Source organism: Oryx dammah, unplaced genomic scaffold (assembly GCF_014754425.2).
Source record: "Oryx dammah isolate SB20612 unplaced genomic scaffold, SCBI_Odam_1.1 HiC_scaffold_11073, whole genome shotgun sequence".
NCBI classification, from domain to species: domain Eukaryota; kingdom Metazoa; phylum Chordata; class Mammalia; order Artiodactyla; family Bovidae; genus Oryx; species Oryx dammah.
The window spans coordinates 1-22,871 of NW_024080467.1; the positions used below are offsets into that span (position 1 = coordinate 1).

General features: G+C 44.1%; 1 protein-coding gene and 1 long non-coding RNA gene across 6 annotated transcripts; one reads left to right on the top strand and one right to left on the bottom strand.

Annotated features, from left to right (window-relative positions):
• Positions 1-582: 582 nt before the first annotated feature.
• On the bottom strand, positions 583-5,180 carry LOC120860431. 2 transcript variants are annotated; one of them, XR_005720325.1, is made up of 3 exons: positions 4,864-5,123; positions 4,423-4,500; positions 583-2,372 (listed from the first exon to the last, which is right to left on the bottom strand). It is a non-coding gene; the product is annotated as an uncharacterized LOC120860431 (long non-coding RNA). The 2 variants fall into 2 exon arrangements; XR_005720324.1 differs by having other exon boundaries at positions 583-4,500; positions 4,864-5,180.
• LOC120860430 (scaffold attachment factor B1-like) lies at positions 2,632-22,606 on the top strand. 4 transcript variants are annotated; one of them, XM_040236233.1, is made up of 8 exons: positions 2,632-2,856; positions 3,939-4,076; positions 4,510-4,552; positions 8,936-9,020; positions 18,425-18,489; positions 18,570-18,776; positions 19,610-19,672; positions 22,148-22,606. In XM_040236233.1, the coding sequence occupies exons 1-8, from the start codon at positions 2,750-2,752 to the stop codon at positions 22,187-22,189; spliced, it is 750 nt and encodes a 249-aa protein (XP_040092167.1). In that variant the 5' UTR covers positions 2,632-2,749; the 3' UTR covers positions 22,190-22,606. The 4 variants fall into 4 exon arrangements, with proteins under 4 accessions (XP_040092167.1, XP_040092166.1, XP_040092165.1 ...); XM_040236232.1 differs by lacking the exon at positions 22,148-22,606 and adding an exon at positions 21,536-22,109; XM_040236231.1 differs by lacking the exons at positions 2,632-2,856; positions 3,939-4,076; positions 4,510-4,552 and adding an exon at positions 5,169-5,641.
• The last annotated feature ends 265 nt before the right edge of the window (positions 22,607-22,871 follow it).

Here is a 22,871-nt window from a genome sequence, read left to right on the forward strand (position 1 = left end):
CACTAGCCTCAGGCCTGCCATGTTAACCTGTGCTGGCCAGATGACCAACCATTTAAACTCATGAATGTTATGGACCAGTTACAAGCTGAGAGTTCTGTTATGGCACTTCATTATTGCACTGTTTCTACCATTGTTTTACTGTGTCAGAGTGTTTTCCCCCTTGTTGTTCTTTAGTTTCTAAGTCATGTCTGATTGTTTGGGACACCATGGGCTGTAGCCCACCAGGCTCCTCTGTCCATGGGATTCTCCAGGCAAGAATACTGGAGTGGGTTGCCATTTCCTTTCCAGGGGATCTTCCCGACCCAGGGATGGAATCTGCATCTACTGCATTGGCAGGCAGTTTACCACTGAGACACCTGGGAAGCTGGATTTCCACCCAGGTCTCCTGAATTGCAGGCAAATTCTTTACCTACTTTATAATAAATGATGTAAAATGGCAAAATGGAAATGTACATTCAAGGGCTAAGGATCTCAAAAATGAATGTGCTCAGCAATCCTTAGACATGACAGTAGTGACCTCCTCAATTGGGCATCACTGCGTGTTTAATATTAAAAAATGTGTTTTGAATGGAAAAGACAAAGTGAAAGGAAGTTTGTTTGTTTTTAATTTATGGATTGTTTCTGAGAAAATCCTGTTTTGCGTGTTGACTACTGAAAGTACTCGATCCACTTTAGAATTAAATGGTAATGAGTCTGTGACTCTGGATTTCAGTGAACCAAGGTGAGATTCTCTGGAGAGAACACAGTGTTAACCTGATTGTTTCATTCACTCTTAAGCTTCATTTCTGATCTTGTATGCTTAGGCCAGGACACATTTGACTTCTTCCTACCTTAACTATTCAATGCTTCTTGGTAAACCAGGTGTCCAAGAGTCAGGATCGAAAATCGGGCAGCATAGAAAAGCAGTCTGTTGGTTCCTTTGATAAAGTCAAAGAATCGAAGAAGTCTAGAGAATCAGAGTCATGCAGGTGAGTCAGGATCTAGGAATGATGGCTGGTTTGGGTGTTACCCTAGACTGGTGATAACTGTATCCTGGGAGGATTTTTTTCAAGTCCTAGAGGGCGGAATGTTGCTTTAAACCTTTGCTCCTTGGCTTTATCTTCACAGACGTCCTATGCACTGGCTTTCTTCCTGTGACTTTTTTTCAAACTATCTTCTCAGGTAGATATTCTCAAGATTCTGGGAGGTAGCAGTGACAAGGAGATGGAGTGCCTCCCTGGAGCTAGATAACACAACATACCAAGTTTGCTGCAGAACCCGTCAGTAGGGAAAAACAGTGGCACAGACCCAGTCAGAAAACTGAGAGGTCCCACCCTTCAATATGCCCAATACAAGATCCTCATAATTTAAAAAACTAAACAGAAATCATATCAATTATATTGAGCAACAGTTAATGTTTTGTCAAAAAAAATTAAAACCATTAGCAAAAATTCTAGTAAAAGAAGAGTGAGAAAGGGGGCATGATACAGAATTTTCTCCTGAACAAGCAAAGGCAACAAGCAAAGAAAAAATGCTGTTTTGTTAAAGAAACTGGCAAATAGTTCACTAGAAATGATGTAATTGGCAAATAAATCAGGGTGCATGTGGGGACTTAAAGTGATAAAAGTGACATTTCCCATAGACAGAGAAGGACAGTCTCTCCCCAGAATGGCTTCAGGTCATGTGGCTGGCTTACATCACTGACACAGTGTCAACATAAACTGCTGGCTGCACACAAAATTAAAAATTAAAGCTATCCACATGATGCAAAAGTAAGTGAATTTATGAACCTGAGCTTTTGAAAGGACTGACAGTTTATAATGGTGAAGTAGACTAAATTTAAGTTTCACTTCAGTGCACTGAGAGACCAAAGAGAAGGTCCAGAGATGTGTGACAGATGGGAGTAAAGATGATTTGAAATAAATAAGCAAAAATTAATCTGATACCAAGAATGACAGAAGGGGCTTTTCAGCCTTACCAGGGATCAGGAACATGCAGGTGAAAAGTGCGTTGAGACTGGTTTTCCATCTGTGAGTTTAATGGGAATTACAGTAGGGGAGACAGTGCTTGTGGTGGTGGGAGAGGTGTGTCCAGGAGCAGGTCAGCCTGGAGAGTGTTCCAGACCCAGTAGCACCACAGCCCCCCACCTGAACCTGTGCGGAAGATAATGCAGGCGGGGCAGCCATGTCCCTAAGGTTAGGAACAGCCAGAAGGCTGACATCTGCAAGTAGTCATGTGGACCCCCACCGCCCCACTCAACAGGCTCCTTCCCAAAAGCATAGTGCACCTGAACAGATGGTGATGTATGGGGTTCAGGCCATGGTACCTGAAGCAAGGCAGCCACATAATAAAGCAAGGAAATATTAGACATTCCTGCTGGTACAATTCTGCGTCTGTAAACACGAAAGAGGATGAACAGATCACCTGGCAGCTGTGCACAGTCAGGAGACTGTGATGGGCACCATCAGTGTCACCTGCAAAAGGACTCAGTGTCCCTCGCCTGAAGGGGGTCCTGCAGAGCCTGCCTCCACCAGCGGTTGGCCCTTGCTTGTTGCCACGAGTACCTACCCCCCCCATCCCACTCGGGGGCGCTGCCCACACTGCTGCAGCTCATGGGCCCTTGCAGCCTCTACTCTTCGCCTGCAGGGTGCGAGAGCTCGGTGATCGAGAGCAATACGCACAGGCAGAGCTGGAGCGGCAGGAGCACGAGGAGCTGCTATTCGCCCGTGAGAGGCTGGCCTTCCAGAGACGCCTCCTGGAGAGGGAGCGCATGGAGCGGGAGCGGCTGGAGCGCAAGCGCATGCGCGTGGAGCTCCTGCGGCGGCGCCAGCAAGAACTGCACTATGAGCAGGAGTGGAGGCCCTATGACGACGGGCGGTAAGCCACACTGCACCTCGCTGCCGCCTCTTAGGTGTCCCGTGGCATTTAGAACTGTGCCTTGCTCCCCAGAGCCTTGTTAACACGGGCTTTTTATTTAAAAGGAAGCACGAGTATTTTCTACAGCTCCACTTGATACTCTGTACTTTATTTGGAAACCTGAGATGTTTTGAGGTTGATGGAGAAATGGTGAAAGTTGTGCTTATTAAATCATTAGGTTCTAGTCCCAGTACAGGCTGTCCCCCTAACCCCCCGAGGAAGTTCAGACCCCCACAGGAGCACATAACACAGGGTGCTGGTCAGGTGATCAGGGACCAAAATGTGCCTCCTGGACACCTTCCATGCTTTGAAATCATTGCACTGATTTGTGTTGGTTCATTCTATTACTGAGGTTGATTTTAATTCCCCAGACATACTGTTGTGACATACAAATACTAAAACACTAACCACCAGTGAAAGGCCTGTTTCAGACCTTGCTGTGAGGAGTCTGGAGCAATAATCCTAGGGTTGATCCTGAGAGCTGTTCCACATGTATGGTGACTTGGGGAAGACTGCATGGTGTGTTTGTTCGTTTTAATCTGTCCCTGTGTAATATAACATTGAGACTTCTGTAAAGGATTTTTAAGATGTCTTAGGATTTTTGTGCATTTTACAAAATATTGATGAGACAGTTTGTTAAGATCATAGAATGTTTTTGAACAGGTACTTCTCAAGTGCTACTAGTCCTCTGCACTGGGTGTTTCCTGGGTCAAGTCTGCATGAGGCAACTGTCCTCGTAGACTGGCTGACCCTTGTGTGGCTGTGAGCAGTTCCCAGAGGGGATCTGACAACCCACTTCTCTGATCCCCTTCTGTAAGGAAACCTGAACTTCTCTGTGGGGGACTTGGGCATATTGGGTAAGAGAACAGAGCCCTTCAGTCACATCCCATATCACCCTTCCAGGCACTCACAACTCAAGTGGCAGAGAATGGCTTCTAGGGACATAGTTCTCGTTCTGTCAAGTGAGGGTTTAGTTTACCAGCTTCCACAGAGGTCGTCCATTAGGAGGGGGAAATGTACGTCCTTTCTTGCTTCCCCTCTAGGCTAGATGATGTTTACTGGCCAGAAGCTAAGCGGGCAGCCCTGGATGAGCGCTACCATTCTGACTTCGACCACCAGGACTGCTTCCACAACTTAGATCACAGGGACCAGAGCTGCTACCCTGATCACTCAGTTGACAGGTCAGCCACTGACCCTGCCCACCTGATGCATGTCTTTGTTCTGGTTCATTCTCTCTCTTTTTTAAACCTGGACCGTTTTCAAAGTCTTTATTGAATTTTTACAATATCTACCTTTTGGTTTTTTTGGGTCTTAAGGCATGTGGGTGTTAGCTTCCCAACCAAGGAACCCCCACCCTTCATTAGAAGGTTAAGCTTTGACTACCCGACTACAGGGACATTCCAGTCCTGGCTCATTCTTTTTTTGGTCCAAGCTGAATCTTAACGACGAAAAACTCCAGCGGCCCTTCTGGGTTCTAGGCTTCTAGGTTGCAAGCCCACTCGAACCGGCAGTTTGTTTGTGAATTACCTGGGTTCAACTCGGGAAATGTCTTCCATTTGGGGGTCTGACTACCTGTCTTTCTCCTTATGCTTCTATTTGAATTCCCTTTTTCAGGAGAGAAGGTTCAAAGTCAATCATGGAAGAAAGAGAAAAACAGGTAAGTTAGGAGCTGTGATTGTAGCCAGTACAGTCAATTCTTCAATTCTGTGTATGCCTCCTGGAAACTGAGGCGCAGGGACGGGACGGTATCTGTCGAAGGTCATACGGCCCTGGGAGCAGTCCTGGGGCCACCCTGCGACTACGATGGGCTTTCAGCGCTTTGAGGACCCCGGCTGGAGAGGAGGCGCCAGGCACAGCGAGGGGCGGTGTCAGTCCTGGTCTCACAGCCCGGCCCCGCGGTCCCTCACAGTTCGGGCCGAGGAAGTTCCTCAGCCTCTGGCGCCACCCCGGGGCCCCGGGCCGCCTCACCTTCTACAGCGGTTCATCAGGACACTCTTGTTGCCGCCCGTGTCCAGGTTCCGCTTCTTCAGTTCCGCCCGCAGGTCGCTAAGCCGTCACGTCCCGATTTCCGAGACGAAAGCGGCCATTCCTAAGGCGGCGGCCCTTACCAGAGGACCATCCTAGGCGTCTTGTCTCCACCAACTACTCTCCGCCGCCGGCAGCTGTAGCGGCTCTGAGCACAAAATGGCGCCGCCTGAGAGGAAAAGGCACGCCCTTCCTCCCGCCCGCCTCGCGATGCCCTGATGAAGCTTAACAGCACTGGCGCCAGGCCGCCGCCGACAGGCGGTGTGCCCGCAGTACGCATGCGTCGCGGCGGTTCGCGGCGGGAGGCCGGCGAGAAGCAGTACGCCGGCGTGCGTCCCTCCCACGGCTGCCACCACGCATGGGCAGACGCGGCCGGGAGCGTCGAACCCGCGCCGGGTACGCCTGCGCAGAAACGAGTCGCGCAGGGGCGGCCGGAGCGGTTCTCTCGCAGGCGGCGCCATTTTGTGCTGAAAGCCGAGGTAAACCCGGCCGGGTTCTGTGTGAAGTAGTCGGCGGAGCCAGGGTCCCTGGAATGGCGGAGTCTCTGTCCGGCTTAGGCGATTCTGGTGCGGCGGGCGCAGCGGCTCTGAGCTCCGCCTCGTCGGAGACCGGGACGCGGCGCCTCACCGACCTTAGGGTGATCGATCTGCGGGCGGAGCTGAAGAAACGGAACCTGGACTCGAGCGGCAACAAGAGCGCTTTGATGGAACGGCTTAGAAAGGTAGAGCTGGGGCCCTGGGGTGTGTGGGAGGTGGGCCGGGGAACCCCGGCGGCCGCTTCGGGGGCCTCCTGGCCTCGGGGTCCGTTTGCGGCCTGCCCCGGGCCTGTCCCCGCTTCGCTGAGGCCCGAGCGGGATCGCCGAGCCCCGGCGGGCCCAAGTTCAAAGCCCAGCGCTGCATCGGGGCGAGAACAAGAAAATCTCGACGCGAACGGGGGAAGTTCGAGGTGGCGGGTGACATCGGCCGAGGGCTTGTGTTACCGCATCAGCCCCTGCTTTTTAGGGCATCCTTCGGCTGCCTTCATCCCGATCTCTGAGAGTGGACGCGGAACCTGAAATCCTCGCTCTGCCCGGGGAGTCAGGGGACTCGGCCAAGGTCACTCGGCCGGGGAGGGGAGGTCGAGATTTGAACCCAGGCCGGGCGATTTTCTGAGCCGTGTGTTGGATGCGGGGGCCTCCTCTGGGGCGAGAGAAGCTGCTTGATCCGTTAGGGCCTAGAAGCCGAGAATAGGGGGGTAGTTTACGAAGTAACCGTATCAAAAGGGTATTGGGAGCGGGGTTGGGGGGAATGGCTTAGGGATTTGCCAGCACGGGCTCGGGGGCTCAGCCTGGTAGGGAGAGTGCTGTTCGTAATAAAGACCAGAAATGAAACCTACAGTTAGACCTCAGAACCTAAGGATTCTGCCAGTCTCCGTGACTCGATCTTGAGCGTGGAAGACATTTTAACCCCGTCTAGGCCTGTTTCTCCTTGTATCCAAAAGAAGAAAAGAATTCTTCCGCGTTACGATTAAGTAAAATGGCATAAAATGGGCTTGGCGTGCTGCCTAATACATGTGAACGCTTGAGGGGCAATCGCTGTCACAACTGACTCTCTTCTCTGTATCACTGTTTGGTGGGGGTGGTTTAGTCGGGTAAATCGTGTCCGACTCTTGCGATCCAATGGACTGTGCCCGCCAGGCTCTTCTGTCCATGGGATTCTCCAGGCAAGAATATTGGAGTGGGTTGCCATTTCCTTTTCCAGAGGATCTTCCCAACCCAGGAATGGAACCTGGGACTCCTGCATTGCAGGCACATGATTTAACAACTGAGCTATGAGGAAAGCCCTAAACTCTTGTAACAACTGGAGGTACTGCTGTTTGGTATTTGCAAACTGGGGGTTCTGACCCCTTCTTGCCGGGTCGGATTCTGAGGGATGCCTTTGAAAAGAAAGGAGTTAAGAATTTGTGCTCTTCCGCTTTCCTTGTGCTGTCTGATTCTGGTGAATTCTTTGTTTTACCGTCTCAACTCTTGTCCCAGGACTTCTCCTCTGTGATCTCTCAGCCTTGTCACCTATCCTCCCCCCACCTTACTTCCCCAAGCAGTACAGTTTGTGACTCATTCCACCGCCTCTTGCCTCACAAACAACAGAGGATCAGGGTTTTATTTATTAATTTCTGTTTAGAGGAAGTGAGGGTAATTTCCTATTATCCCGTTGAGGAAGTTCAGGGTTGAGAGTGATGAGTTATTATGCCCCAAGTCAGTGGGGCATTTGTAACTCTAGCATGTGTTTCTTTCACTATGGATACTGACTTCCCTCTAAGACGACAGGGCAGGCAGTTCACCACTGATGTGTTTACCTGGGGAGTATGCAAGGAGGGGAGGGTGGGCACCCAGGGACCTGTGATCCGTGTTACTAGCTTCAGGGCCTCCTGTCAACAAAGCCAAATTGGAGGGCTTTAGCCATTATTCCCCCAGATAATCCACAAGCCTTTGATGCTGATAGAGGATTGAATCTCCCTGTCAGGTTGGTGGTTGAGGCTGGTATGATCTTCCACTAGGGTCTGTGAGAGGAAAAATCCATCCCTCCTTGCTCTTCTATTAGGGATGTGCTCAAAATACACAAACACCATCAGTGTATACACCTATCTGCCACTCTGCCCGAGCAAGTCTGGAAGTAACTGGAATTCTTCTATTCTACTTCTATCACAGAGTGTTTTGTCCCTTTTCTGGTTTATTTATTTTTGTAGAAAAACAAAACAGGGAAAGGTGGAGGCAACAGTCTAATTTGGCAAGGCCTATAAGGATGACTCATAGCCTACAGTCCCCCTGGGGACGACCCTGTAAACACTACACCTAGAGACCATCTGAGAGGCAGACTGGTCCACTTTCTGTCCGAGGTAGTTGTTTTCTGCTGCTGGTGGTCCAGAATCTTTTGTCTCCAGGCAGAAGGTAAGGCACTTTCTGTTTAAGCCCTTCTTCATGCCAGGGCATAACTCCAAATCTTTCTTCTGGCTCTGGCTTCAGAGAAGAGGGAGAGGTTTTCTTTGTTCCTGGTACAGGTTAGGTGTGGAGCCCCCAAGCTTCATTCTGAACTTAGACTTTACCAAGCTAGAATACTCCTGAGAATCTTTGAGACTTCTGAAACTATTTACAAACAAAACAGCATTTGAAACTGATTTAAAAATAGAACATGGGTTCCCAAGACTATCCAGGAGAGAAAGGGTTTCCAAAAGTTAGAATCTGAGGCCTGGTGTCTGGGGATATCAGCATTGACAGGCTCAGTACATGTTCTTTTGTTTGTTTTGTGGGGGTTGGGGGTTGTTTGTTTCTTTTCCTCCTGAGTGCCTCCTTAGGGGCCTGCTCGGTGCTGAGCGACCCTGAGAGCTTCTTAACTGAGCAACACAATCTTGGGATGGGAGGCGCCACTCACTCAAAAATCCTTAGGGTTCTGTGTCCAATGAAGCAGGTCCCCTAGTGGTTGAGAGAAAAACCTTAGGAGTCAGAGATTTGTGAGGGATGAGGTAGTCTGTGTCCCATCCATAGCACGTCCCATATTCTGTCCAGATGGTGCTAATTCAGGCGTGGAATCAAGAGGGGATCAGGGTGGGTCTAATAACACATTGCTGAGTGACGTCATAGGCAATTAGCGAGTTTGCTTCTCCCTTTTTGAGTTCTTTTGGACCCAGGATTAGGATTTGTCAGATTGTGGTGATAATATTAAAAATAAGTCAAATGTCTGGTGAGTGCTTTCTTTATGTGACTAACAAGAATTTTCATGACAGCTTTCCAGGGTAAGAACTAATTAGTCCCTCATGCCAGAGTGAAAAACAAACTCGGAACAATTAAGTGAGCCTGCCTGAGACCAGGCAGCCAAAGTATAGTAGAATCAGTCTACCTCTGGGGCCCTTGCTGCAACAGAAAGAAGGAATGAATAGATGGGGAGGTACCCTTTCCAGATCAGCCCCTGAAGCGTCTGTGGAAGTCAAGTCTTGTGTGCTGCCTTTTTGGATGAGAACTTTTCTTTTCCCTTCACTTTAGGCAATTGAAGATGAGGGAGGTAATCCTGATGAAATTGAAATTACCTCTGAAGGAAATAAGAAGACTCCAAAGAGATCCAGCAAAGGTATGGAAAGTGATGTTAGGAACTTCTTTCAAACTGGCTTCCTCTGCTAATGTGCCTGTGGACTGCCCTTTGAATCTTTGATGGACCTTGAATGAAGGTGTGCATTTTCTTTCAAGATCTCTCCAGTGTGTTTTTGTTTCCATGGGATTTGGGAAGTCTCAGCACAGAAGAGGTACTGACACCTTTACTTATTTTCTTCTGTAGGTTTCTCGGCAGCTGTTGCTTATCCAGAGTCTTAACCTTCTTGAGGTAGAGAGTGTTTAGGATTACTTGAGTCTCAGACCTATTGCTCTGACTTGTGGAAAATTAACTTGCCTTTTAAATACCGCCTGGCCAAAACAGAGTTGTCGCTTTTACAGATGCTGCTTTCAGAAACTTCCTACCGCATAAAAGCCAGATTCCACACGGCATTAATGACCCTCACCATTGCCCCTTCCCGCTTCGGCCCCTACCATCTTCCTCTGTTACATCCACCTGCAATCAGGTCCCAGACATGTGGTTTTACTCCACCCACTCCTCTTCCCCACCTGTCTGCGTTTGAGTCCTAGTTTATCAAGAGACAACTTCTGATCTCACCAGTAGCAAGTCTTCTCTCCTTAGGTCCTCTGCACAGCCCTGGCCTGAGTTTCAATGCTGACATCATCCTGCCTTGTATCCTAATTAGGTTGTTGAGGACAGGGTCTGCTTCTTCCTTGTCTTCTTTCCTGCTAGTATTTACTCAATAAATTGAATTCCTAATTGAATTCAGTGACATTCAACTACTGTTTAAGAAAGAATCAGCTAAAACCAGGCAGTTGGGCCATCCTGAAAGTTCTCTGGGTAGTTGAAAGTTTTATTGCTCAGGCCCCGAAATGAAATATTTTTACCTGGCCAGTGGTGAAGACCTGGGTGTGAAATGTCTGAGAGGCAAGCACCGATATGGACCTCGCTTTGGTATATTATTAGTTCTGGGAGAATAGCAGTGTCATCACTTGGATGACGTCACTTGTGTGGGCCACAGTTTGTTGTGCATTTTGACTTTGCCTAAGTCGATGTTTTTGCCAAGGCAGAGTACTGAAAAATGAGAGAAAGACATTTATTGGGGCGGGGGGAGGGGGCGGGCAGGCAGAGGATATAGCCTGTGGAGTTTGTTTGTTTTTGTTTTTAAGAAAAAGAAATCCTTGTATTAGGAACGCAAATGTGCATTAAATAAAGGAGTCAAACCATTATTAAAAGTAGGTATATTTTCCCAGACTTTTCTGTGTGTCTACCGTTAACTAAAAACAAATGCAGAAACATGTAACCAGAAACCCAGTGTAGCTTTATCTTTCCATTTAAAAAAAAAATCCATAGTACACACAACATCCTTTAATTTACTTTTTTCAGTAATGCAGAAAATGGCTAAGTAGTCATCCTTTGTGTTATAGTTGAGCTCCTCAGTTTTATCACTATACTATTCCAGTTTTCAGCATGTCATCTGCCAGTTACCTCTGCAGAAGGAGTATGTTTATGTTAACTGAGAGAAGTAGAATTCTGGGGTCCCAAAGATATGTACATTTATTTTTAAAATAGTTATTAGCAAATGGCTTTCCAACAGGCTCTACTGGTTAATAATTAGCAACATGGGCAGCTACCTGTTTCTTTAAATTCTTGCTTAATGCTAAATATTATTTTCCCTGTATTTGTCTGAATTTCTCCACAGGTGAAGTGTCCATTTACATTTCTTCACAAATTAGAAAATTTCTGATAATTGGCCATCTGTATTTTCTCAATTGTCTCTTCATGCCCTTTGCTCATTTTGATACTTCTCTCACTTTTGAGAGTGCTCGCTCTATAAAATGTTGATTGATTTTTTTCCCAGTCTTTCATTTGACTTAACTCGTTTGTTTTGGCTTAAATAATTTGTGATGTTTTTGTCTTTCAAGTTTTAATCTTTAATACAGGCAATGCCGTTAACTTGTTTTATTTGGTTTTAGATTTTATGTTGTATTTTAAAAGGCAGTCCTTTGCTTTAAAATTACTTTTTTAAGAAATCTGCATTGCAGAGTAGTATTTATAGTTTTATTTTTAGTTCATTTGGAATTTAATTTTGTATATGATGTGAAGTTAAATAGGGATCAAAATAATGGGATTTTTAAAATACTTATTACTTATTTATTTGGCTGTACCATATTTTTATTGCAGCATGTGGGATCTAGTTCCCTGAACAGGGATCGAACCTAGGTCCCCTGCATTGGGAGTGTGGATTCTTGGCCACTGGATCACCAGGGAAGTCCCAGTGTGACAACATTTCTGCTAAATTCCTAATGCTGTTGCCCAGTCATAATCCCTGCTTGTCCCTCTGGCGGGGAGTCGGGGGAGAATAGTTACTTTGACCATAGATGATTCTTTTTGCCTGTTCTTAACTTAAACTTCAGAGGAAGTAGAACCATTCAAAGCAAAAAAAAACTGGGCATGGGTTTCTGCACTGTGTAACTTGTGGAATCTTAGTTCTTTGACCAGGGATTGAGCCTAGGCCCTAGGCAGTGGGCTCATAAAGTCCTAACCACTGGACTGCCAGGAATTCCTAATACAAACTCTTTTCTGTCTGGTTTCTTAGATGCTTGCAGTCATTCTCTTCTGAGGTTTTACAGTACTTTTTCATATTCAGTAGGACTGCTTTATAAGTTTTCTTGAATTATTTTACCTTATTAAAATAATTGCCTTATTAAATTTTATTAAGATTTTTACTGAAAATAAGAGTTTTTTCTTCTGTTCAGTTTGAACAAACTCAAAATACTTTGAATCTGATGGTTTTAATCAGAATCCTAGAAAGCTTCCAAATTAGTTTTATACCAGTACTTTGTTTAATAGGTCATTTAAAGTAATTTAACTAGAAAAGCCAAGTTAGCATGTTTTTAAGCACTCAAATACATTTAATAATTGGCAAAATTTTGAATAGATGCTTCACAAGAGAATATAAGTAAATGGCCAGTGACCACATTAAAAATTATTATGTTTAGGTATCAAGGAAATGAAAATTAAAATGATTAGAAATACTAAAAAACAGCTATTAAAATAACAAAGATATAGAAAAACAAACTTCCCATACACTGCTGTGGAGTATATAAAATACAATTATTTTGGGAGAAAAATTGGCACATAAAAGTTAAAAAAAATTTCAGCTGAAATATTAATCATCCCAAATCATTCTGTTCCTGTTTCTTTAGCCAAAATAAATGAAAGCATGGATCCACAAAAACTTTGAATATGAATGTACAGTTTATCTTTTTTTGGGAGACATAATTTCATGCTTAGAAAAGATTTTTCTTTCTCGAGAGAGGGAGGGGAGGGGAGGAGGGAGAAAGAAAAGGATGAAACAAATGTAATACATATATATTTTTTCCTTTTCCCCTGAACTGTTTCAGAATAAGTTGCAAGTATGTGCTTCTTTGCTCCTACATACTACAGTATTTTCTAAAAGCAAGGACATTACATAACTATGTACGTAGTTACCAAAATCAAGAAATTAATATTGGAATAATGCTGTTATCTAAGCTTAGGCCTTACTTAATCATTATTCCAGTAATGTCCTTCATAACTCAGAAGAAAGAAGTTCTAGGGTCTTTTGCCTTCAGTTGTCACACACATCTTTTTGGTCTCCTTTAATCTACAGCAGTTCCCAAGCCTTTGTTTGTATTTGTGACATTACTATTTCCTGAAGGAGCACAGACCACTTAACTTTGAAGCCTGTTTCTCAGTTTGGGTTTATTGGGGGGTATTTCTGGTGTTTTTTTTTCCTCCCCTAATGATTAGGTTCAAATCACATACTTTTGTCAGAAATGCCGCTGGAAGTGTTGTTTTTCTCTGTTGTTACATGTCCTCCTTAGGGGCACATCCTGACAGTTTGGGTAGGTAACTTGAGGTGGTATTGGTTGGGTGTTTCTCCATAGGAGAGTTTGTGATTGTATCTATGGGGAGGATACTCGGAGACTTAAAAATAGCATATTTCACTCTCCATTAGTGTCAGCATTCCACTGAGTTGTCCAGTGGTGATTTTCTAAATTAATCATTTCATCTCTAGTGCTGGATTTCTGCCATAAGAGGTAGTGGCTTGTACTTCTCCCCCACTTATCAGTGTGAACTTAGAGATTCCTATTCAGTAGGTGATAAGCCTTTGTGATTATTATTTATTTTGATGTTCAAATTCTCCCTGTGAGACTCTTGCAAGCTGGCACCAGTATCTTTTTAACATGTTCACATCACTCTTTGAACAGTTACTTTCTGGCACAAGAGGGTGTTCAGTGTCTGTCTTGTTTTCCCTGCCCTACACTGGGAATCAACCATCTCTTCCAGGTGCCCTTCATTTTTGCAGAGTGCTGTTGTACTCTTTGGGAGAAGGTGATGGCACCCCACTCCAGTGCTCTTTGCCTGGAAAATCCCATGGACGGAGGGACCTGGTAGGCTGCAATCCATGGGGTCGTGAAGAGTCGGACATGATTGAAAGACTTCCCTTTCACTTTTCACTTTCATGCATTGGAGAAGGAAATGGCAACCCACTGCAGTGTTCTTGCCTGGAGAATCCCAGGGACAGGGGAGCCTGGTGGGCTGCCGTCTATGGGGTCGCACAGAGTCAGACACGACTGAACTAACTTAGCAGCAGCAGTGTACTCTTCACTGAAGTGAAAGTCGCTCAGTCGTGTCCAGCTCTTTGCAGTCCCATGGACTGTGGCCTGCCAGGCTCCTCCGTCCATGGAATTCTCTAGGCCAGAATACTGGTCTGGGTGGCTGTTCCATTCTCCAGGGATGGAACCCACGTCTCCTGCATGGCAGGTGGATTCTTTACCATCTGAGCCACCAGGGAAGTCCATAGAAGAAAGCGGGTTGCCATGCCCTCCTCCAAGGGATCTTCCCAACCCAGGGCTCGAACCCAGGTCTCCCACATTGCAGGCAGATTCTTTACCGACTGAGCCACCAGGGAACCCCAAGACTATTGGATTGAGAACCTATCCCTTCTCCAGGGGATCTTCCCAACCCAGGAAACGAACTGGGGTCTCCTGAATTGCAGGCGAATTCTTTACCATGGAAGCCCTACTCTTTGCTGCAGGTGTCAAATTCTTGGCCACTGCTGGGTCTCTGAGGTCCTTTATGTACCTCATGAAATTAAATACTAGTGAAGCAATCCAAAATGAGCCAATGACAGCTTAAGAGGGATGGCTAATATGAACAGTGCACTTGCAAAACTTGGTAACTGGTGTTAATTGTCTGCTTTGTTTTTGATGTGCCAATGAAACATCATTTGCAAGTCAAAGACTTAAGCAAGGGATTGCCAGAGGACATTAAAAATAGATACAGTATTCTCAAGTTATAGGTAAAGCTACAAGGAAATATGTAAGTAGTGTGACACAACTAATTTTGAGAAAGTTTTCCTAGATATGATGACTTGATAGCATAAGGTTCTCAATTCCCCTCAAAGTAACCTAAAAAGACTCTTTGAAATTTGTCTGTTCTAATATTCATCAAAAAGAAAATACAGAAGAATAACTCAAATTGAAACACTGTTGCATTCTTGCTCTTATTTTAATGGTAGAATATTAAGATTTTCTTAATGAAAAATACCATAAATAGATATAATTGGGAGAAAATGTTACAGCATATAAACATCCAGAAAGCATTCAGTATTTCTATGAACTGATAAGATAACAGCCAATTGATTTCAGAAAAGAGACCTCCCTGGTGGCTCAGACGGTAATGAATCTGCCTGCAATGTAGGAGACCTGGGTTCAATCCCTGGGTCGGGAAGATCCCTGGAGAAGGAAATGGGAACCCACTCCAGTATTCTTTCCTGGGAAATCCCATGGACAGAGGAGCCTGGCAGGCTACAGTCCAGGAGGTCACAAGAGTCAGACACTAAGCAGCTAACACTTTCACTTCATTTTCATGAATAGACAGGTCACAGATAAAAGAAAAAACAAACAAGGCCTATACACAAAAAAGAAAAATTCGTGAAGGAAAGCAAATAAAAATAATGACTATCATTTTTGCCAATTACACTGGTAAACGGGTACATAATTCTCAGTATTCCACATTGACAAGGGTGTGAGGAAGTGAGTAATTATTGGAGATGGTAAATTAATAAAGCTGCTTTCTGGACAGGGGTGACCAAACTGAAACTAACCGTGGAGGTGAGTCAACATATAGGGCAAGACAATTTTCCAAGGCCTTTATTAACAGAAGCAAGTTACAGAATATATATATACCATGTGATTCCTTTACATAACAAGTTCATTTCCATTTGAATGGTATTTGTGTAAATCCACAAGATGTTTCCAAGGGCCACCAGGCTGACAACGATGGTTACCTCTTAGAAGTGCAACGGGGAGAACGGAAAAGAACTCTTTACATGAACTACGTGAAAAAGAACTTTTTCATGTATTTATGAGGGTGGATCTTTTACTGCTGCTGCTAAGTCACTTCAGTCGTGTCCGACTCTGCGACCCCATGGACTGCAGCCTTCCAGGCTCCTCCGTCCATGGGATTTTCCAGGCAAGAGTACTGGAGTCGGGTGCCATTGCCTTCTCCGATCTTTTACTAGTAAACTGAAATTTACTGTGAAGTAAATACTCATCTTTTAATGAGTATACTTGTGTGAATGTATTTGTGTAATCAAATTTTTTAAAATACCTGCCCACATGCAGCCAGCCACACTGGGTCCTGGGGGAGTTCCCAGCAGGAGTCTGCGGAGGGGTCTAACAGTTGAGTTGGACATTCTCCGTGAAGTAGAAGCTTAATGGGGAGAAGAAATGGAAATCCCAGGCAAGGGGGCTGGGAGAAAGTTACGGAGACAAGAACTATGAGGCTCTGTGGGCCTGTGGTTTGGAGATTGTAAATGTGGGAGGTCTTTTTACTCTTCGGAGGAAGAATTTGAGGGGTGCCTTTTCTCTTAGTAGTACCAAAAACAGTTGCTTTAGTTTTTGCCGCAGTGATATTTCTCATTCACATTAATTTTGGATTCATTGAGATACATTGTTTTTCATCTTTGGAAAGCAGGGTATCCTTTCCCAAATAGTGATTGTTGGTTAGCATCCCGATGGGGGTGTGCTTTCCATATTGAAGACTGGATGTTCTTAGGACAGCACATTCTCTTGACATTGCTTGTTAGGGCATTTCTTACCTGGGAAAATTCTCCGCTGAAAGGGCTTCAGGCTGCAGTGTACTGTATGTACTGCTTGTAGTGAGACCTGGATCTGCTTGATGAAAACCTGCTCTGCTGCCTTTCTTGTGAAAGGGAAAAAGACAGTAGAAATAGAAAGGGTGGCAAGTTTCTGGTAGTCTACTTAGATTTTTGCTACTAACTCAGTGGAATTGGGCAAAAGCCAATGTGCATATTCTAGAATGGTACGAGTCTGCAGAAATGTTGCTGTATATCTTCCTAGCATATTTATAAAGACCACTAGGTTGAGTTCCAGACATTTTTGAAGCTCGAGGCATGTTTTGCCATAGGATACTGAGGTTCCCAGCCAACTACCAAGGCTATTTGCAATTAAAATATTTCTGGGGGGAAAAAAATTCTGAAAACATGAGTGAAGTTAGAATATGGAAAAATCAAGTAACACATGGTATAAAAAATTCTAAAGTCTGAATTATGGTACAAATGATTGTTGTTAATCGTTAAGTTATCCTGACTCTTTGCAACCTCATAGAATGCACCAAGTCAGGCTTCCTTGTCCTTCACTATTTCCCAGAGTTTGCTCAGATCCGTGTCCAGTGAGTCAGTGATGCTGTCTAACGATGTCATGCTCTGCCACCCTCTTCTCATTTTGCCCTCAATCTTTACCAGCTTTTCCAATGAGTTGGCTCTTCACATCAGGTGGCCAAGGTATTGGCATCAGTCCTTCCAGTGATTATTCAGGGTTGATTCCCTTTAGGATTGACTGGTTTGATCTCCTTGCAGTCCAAGGACATCTCAAGAGTCTTCTCCAGCACCACAGTTTGAAAGCATCATTTTTTCGGCCCTCTGTGTGCTTTATGGTGCAACTCTCAGTTCCGTACATGACTACTGGAAAAACCACAGCTTTTACTAATTGGACCTTTGTGTGCAAAGTAATGTCTTACTAGATAAACACTTAGTAGCCTAAGAAATTCATCTTTAATTTGGAGAAAAATGATGGTGCTTCCCAGGTGGCTCAGTGGTAAAGAATCCACTTGCCAATAGACACAGACATAGAGGGTAAAGGAGAAGAGGAAAACGGTGAGATGAATGGAGAGAGTAGCATGGAAGCATATACACTAACATATGTAAATAGATGCCACTGGGGATTTGCTGTATGACTCAGGGAACTCAAACTGAGACTCTGTAATAACCTAGACCAGAGGGGACATATGTACACCTGTGGTTAATTCATGTTAATGTATGATAGAAATCAAACCAATATTGTAAAGCAATCATCAGTCAATTAAAAATAAATATTTTTTTAAAAAAGACTCCACCTGCCAGTGCAGGAAATGCAGGTTCAGTCTCAGTTGGGAAGATCTCCTGAAGTAGGAAATGTCAGCCCACTCAAGTATCCTTCCCTGAAGATCACATGGACAGAGAGGCTGGGTGGCCTTGGTCCATAGGGTCGCATACGAACGACCCTGAACATACACAAACCATATAATGTTATGAAAGAATATAGAAAGCTATTCACAAGGTAGTAAGTGAAAAGATTATAAAATGGCAGCACAGTTTTTGAAAGGAGAGTATGTGTATGTTCGTAGCACAGTATGGAAGGGATCCCTGCCCCACTGTATGATAGCTCCAGGACTAACTTTTAGATGGTAAAATTCTGAAAGGCATTTACTTTTTTTGCTTTTCTGTGTTTTCCTTTTATGTGGTTGTCTCTCAGTAAACGTGTTCCACATTCCTTAACCAAAAAGCAGCAAATGTGATCTTTTTTTGATTGTTTTGGTTTGTGTGGTTTTTTGTTAGTTTGGGTTTTGTTTGGTTTTTGTAATGCCAGGCTTGTGGGATCTTAGTTCACCTACCAAGTTTTGAAACTGAAACATGTGTAGTAAAACACAGAATGCTAATGACTGGAGTTCCAGGGAATTCCCCACAGCAGCACATTTGTATGCGATACTCTTCTCCCCATAACCAAAGCCACTTAACATGATGGGCAGGCCTGGAAAAGGTCTGGTTGCTTCCACTTTATTAAGAATCCATTTCTATTGCCTCATACCTGCACAGCTAGTTGATAAGAACAGAACCACTTCTACTAGGGGTAGTAGGGAACTCCCTTATCCAGATTGGATTTAACTATTCCTGGATTACTGTGTTCCTAAACGGAAAAGTCCCACAGGTGTTTTAGGTTGTCTTTCTGTAGTGCTTAGGGTGTATAAAAGTGAAAGTTGTCACTTCTGAAAAATATATATCTTTGATCTCACACTATAAATTATTTCTCCAGGGCGCAAACCAGAAGAAGAGGGTGTGGAAGATAATGGGCTAGAAGAAAATTCTGGGGATGGACAGGTATGTGAACCTCATCAGTGATCAGCTTGGTGCATGGACCAGGGCTTGTCATCTGATGCTTGTATTTTTCTTTGTCACAGGAGGATGTTGAGACCAGTTTGGAGAACTTACAGGACATCGACATGATGGATATCAGTGTGTTGGATGAAGCAGAGATTGATAACGGGAGTGTTGCAGACTGTGTGGAAGATGATGATGCTGAAAACCTCCAGGAGTCCCTGTCTGACAGTAGAGAGCTTGTGGAGGGGGAGATGAAAGAGCTTCCAGAGCAGCTTCAAGAACATGCTGTAGGTACCTCGGCAGGGTCTCTAGGATGTACCCTAAATGTAAAAATTCCTCAAACAGTGTAACAGATAATTAAATTTGGAATTACGTTCTTTTAATGCCATTTCAGTACAATATTTGGCTGATCCATTCACATCACAGATGAGTCTGAAAGGCACACTTTGCTTCATTGAAAAATGATGTCTTGTGAGGAATGATTTTATCTCCTCTCCATTTGAATAGTGCAGCATTAAGCATCTTGAGGACTCTATTCTAGCCTTGTTATAGGAGATTACTCTGTGATGTAGTAGCTCTGATGTCTCAAATACCAAAACAGGTGGAAAGTTGGTCTTTTGCTGTCATTGGATTGGTACTCCCACCCCACCCCCAGTCAGTCTTTGAATTCTGTGACCTTGCTTTTTTAAAGCCTTAGCTTTTATTGTGTTAGGATGAAATCCAAGGCACAATACAGTTATGGTGAGTATTACTTACTGAATTCTCTCTGCCAGACATTAGGCATTAGTTCCTTTCATCCTGTTAACCACAGATATATAAATGCTATTACGCCCATTTTTCAGTTGGGAAAATTGGGGGGTAAAAAGGTAAAGGTAAATATCTCCAGGCAGTAGCTCATATGAGAATAAGAATGAAGGCCAAGGTAATTCCAGATTCCATACACTTAACTCATAGACTGCGTTTTCTCAGTGCTGTTAATTCAGTGGATTGTGTTATTTCCAAAAGGATGAATGTTTCTCAGGTAGACAGAAAAGGCGATTGAAAAGTAGAAGCCCTGAGACATCTTTAAAGGCATTTCTGTTATTGGTATTGTAAATTTTGTTCTCTGTTTATTTTATAGGTAGAGGATAAAGAAAGTATAAACAATTTAGATACTTCATCATCTGACTTCACTATATTACAGGTAAATTGTTGTATGGCTCAATAATTTTAAAATCAAAGGTTAGACTACAGTTTCTGGAATCCACTTCTGATACAGTCCCAACTAAAAGTCACTGCAAGGTCTGTTTGCTTTTTTGGCCTCCTAGAGGGAGTTTTGTTTTCAACCTTCCTGTTTAGAACGTGCCTATTAAGAATTGCTCATTGTTTCGGCTCCCCTGCTAGCATTGAAGATCCCTGCAGTTAAGACTTGGGACTTCTAGGGGGCTCTTGTTAGTTTGATCAGTAACAGATCAAACTGTGGGGTCTGTCCTGGAGGGCCTCATCTGCAGCAGAAGTACTCCTGGGTGAGACATGAGACTGGAAGGGCAGCACCCCCTCCCCAGGACAGAAGAATGGGGCTCAGACAACGGTGCAGGAGGGTGGGGTGGGGTGGCCCCAGCACTGACATCACAGCTGGGAAAGATGGGTTCTGATTTTCCCTTTGGGAAGTTTGTCCTCAAAAAGTACACAGAGTTCTCTTGATGATTTTAGCATCTTGGCTATTAAACACAGGTTAAACTACCACCTGTGTTAAAAGTTAAATGAGAACAAATGAGATGTGGGCTGACTTTTAAGTATAGTTTGCATTAATGTGGATCTTGTTTCCTTTTACTTTTTCTGTCAGCCGATGTTGGTTTAAACTGTTGAAATAAACCTATCTGATTTTCAGAACGTTTTTGAAGAAATGAAAAAATGTCTTATGCCAGTCCTTGTTTTTTTGTTGTTTTAATAATGTAACTTATGCTGATTAATTGGAAACCACCTTTCAGACAAGACCTTCATTTCTCTCTGCCAGATGGGCAGGGTGTGTTATTAGTGAGCCACAAGCCAGCCTCCAGGAGGGTACAGATGGCAAGAAAACTTGGTAAAACTTGGTTCACCATTCGGATTGATGTCTCTCCAGCTGCAGAGACAAAGCCTGCTCCTGACTCAGAAAGGAAAGGAGGAGCAGGCTCATTTTCTTGAGTGTCTCCTCAGGTTTAATAGGCCTGGTACATTGTCTGGTCAGGACAGTTTATACAGCCCTTTCAGAGACAAATAGGATTGTGTATGTTTTTGTCTAGGGAAAGTTAGGAGAGAATCGTTCTGCCTAAAATGATTGTTTCCTTCTGTATAGAATCTTTAATTCCCAGCATGAAATGGGGAGGAAAAAACTTGATTACCAGTAAATGAAATTGTTATAAAAGTGACCCATTTTCTAGGGTTCCCCAGGATGGCAGGTCACTGCCTAGTGGACTGTGCCAACCATTCATATGCGTGTAACTTACACGCTAAGCACCTGTGGTGTCTCATGCACGAGGAGAAAGGTTGGTTCCCATCCTCCCTGTGTATAAACAGAACAGTGGGTAGGCCTGACTGATAAATGGACTCAAGTCACACAGCCATTGCTCAAATCTTGGCTCTGCTGTGTGTCCTTGAGCAAGTTTGTCAACCGCAGTCTGCCTGACTCCTGATCTTTGAAAAGAAGGATGATACTAATAGAACCAACTTGCTAGGGCTGTCGGGTGATTGGTTAATGTATGTGTATGTAAAGTGCTTAAATTTCTGCCTGGAACCTAGACAGTGCTTATAAGAGTTGGCTTGAGTTCTAGAATGTTGTCCCTTGAACAGAGAGAATGCAGAGGCCAGTGACCACACGTTGAAAGTCCCTTCCTTTAGTTGGGCAGGCTCTCTGTGAGCACATGGTCCCTGCACTAAATGTGTAGGACTTGGCCTGATGTGGGGTGAGGTACAGATGAGCCTGTTGTGGAGGAGGTAGGAATGGGGGTAGTAAAATCAAGTGCTGGTGTTGGTGAGGAGTAACAGTGGTGTGACTTGACAACTGCTTCCTGGGAAGGGCTTGAAGGATATTGAAGAATTAGAGCTGGCTTGCTGGATTGTTGATTGGAAGAGATAAGGAAGAAGGCACATGTGATACTGTAGGGACTTGGTTGACCAGGTAGGTGGGCATGTGTGTATTGTAAGTCCACCATGCACAGGTAGAACATGAGTCAAGCCACCCATGCCTTCTTTCCTTTGATCTTTGGAATTTTTGGAAACTAATACTGCATTACTGAAAAATGATTCTCTGGTATAATGTGTCTGGTATTCTGCTAGACAATAAAAGTATAAAACTAAAGCACAGCTATCCAGGCATTTAAGACAGTTGAGAAAAACAGCCGTGTAATGGGTTCCTCACCATTAAAAGTGATAATGTTGCCAGGCGCTGGGAAGTGCGGCAAAGCACAGGACTACAGTAAACACGGAAACAGTTCCCTGGGTCCAAGGTGGATGAAGTGCGGTACCAACTCTCCTGCAGGCTCTTGCCTGGAACAAGCAGGTTCCTTCGCCTGTTGCATTTGTGGGGTTCCTTGTCTGTGTTTTTAAAAATTCCCTTCTTAGTTGTTATACTTTGGGATGTAAATAAATTCTAAGTTTCATCCATCTGGCACAATTTTATTTATGTTTTTTGTTGCAGGAAATTGAAGAACCGTCCTTGGAGCCAGGTACTGTTAAATGAAAAACTTAGCAACGGGGTTTGGAGTCATTCTAGTTTTCCGCCTTCTCTGTTTGAATTCTTTAATATTAAAGTTATCTTACTATAGTATACATTGTTTGAAAGGTTTACGATCCAAAATATACCAGGATCATAGAGATTGGAAACCCAGCCATATCACCAGATCTGTGAAAGTGGCTGATTTCTCATTTTGTAAAGCGTATTGGGTGAGATGAGTCTATCTCATGCCTTTTTAAATGAACATGGCACTGAAACAGATACAGAGAGAGTTTGGATGCCTCTCAAAAGCTGATACCTCTGTACTCCACAAAACAGATCTTGTGATATTGGGCAGTGTGTTAATTTTGTGGTTTTTAATTCAGGCAGTGCAGGCAGTGGTAGGGAGATAACATTTTAAAGCATTGAGACATAACTGGATTCCAGAAGAAGAAAAAGTTTCTTCATGAGAATTCCAAACAAATACTATTCACTTTCTGGACTACAAATATCTCAGAGCACCGATGGAAGAGATTCTGGTTTTCATGTCGGACTGTTCTGTTAAAAGAAATTCAAAGAAATTTGGAAATTGAGCTCTGTTCAGTGAATGGTGATACATTGAGTTAAGCAACTTGGACTTTGGAAGCTAAATTTGGAAGAGTCATATATACACGCCGACAGAATGAAGACTGTCAAGAATCAGCCAGAA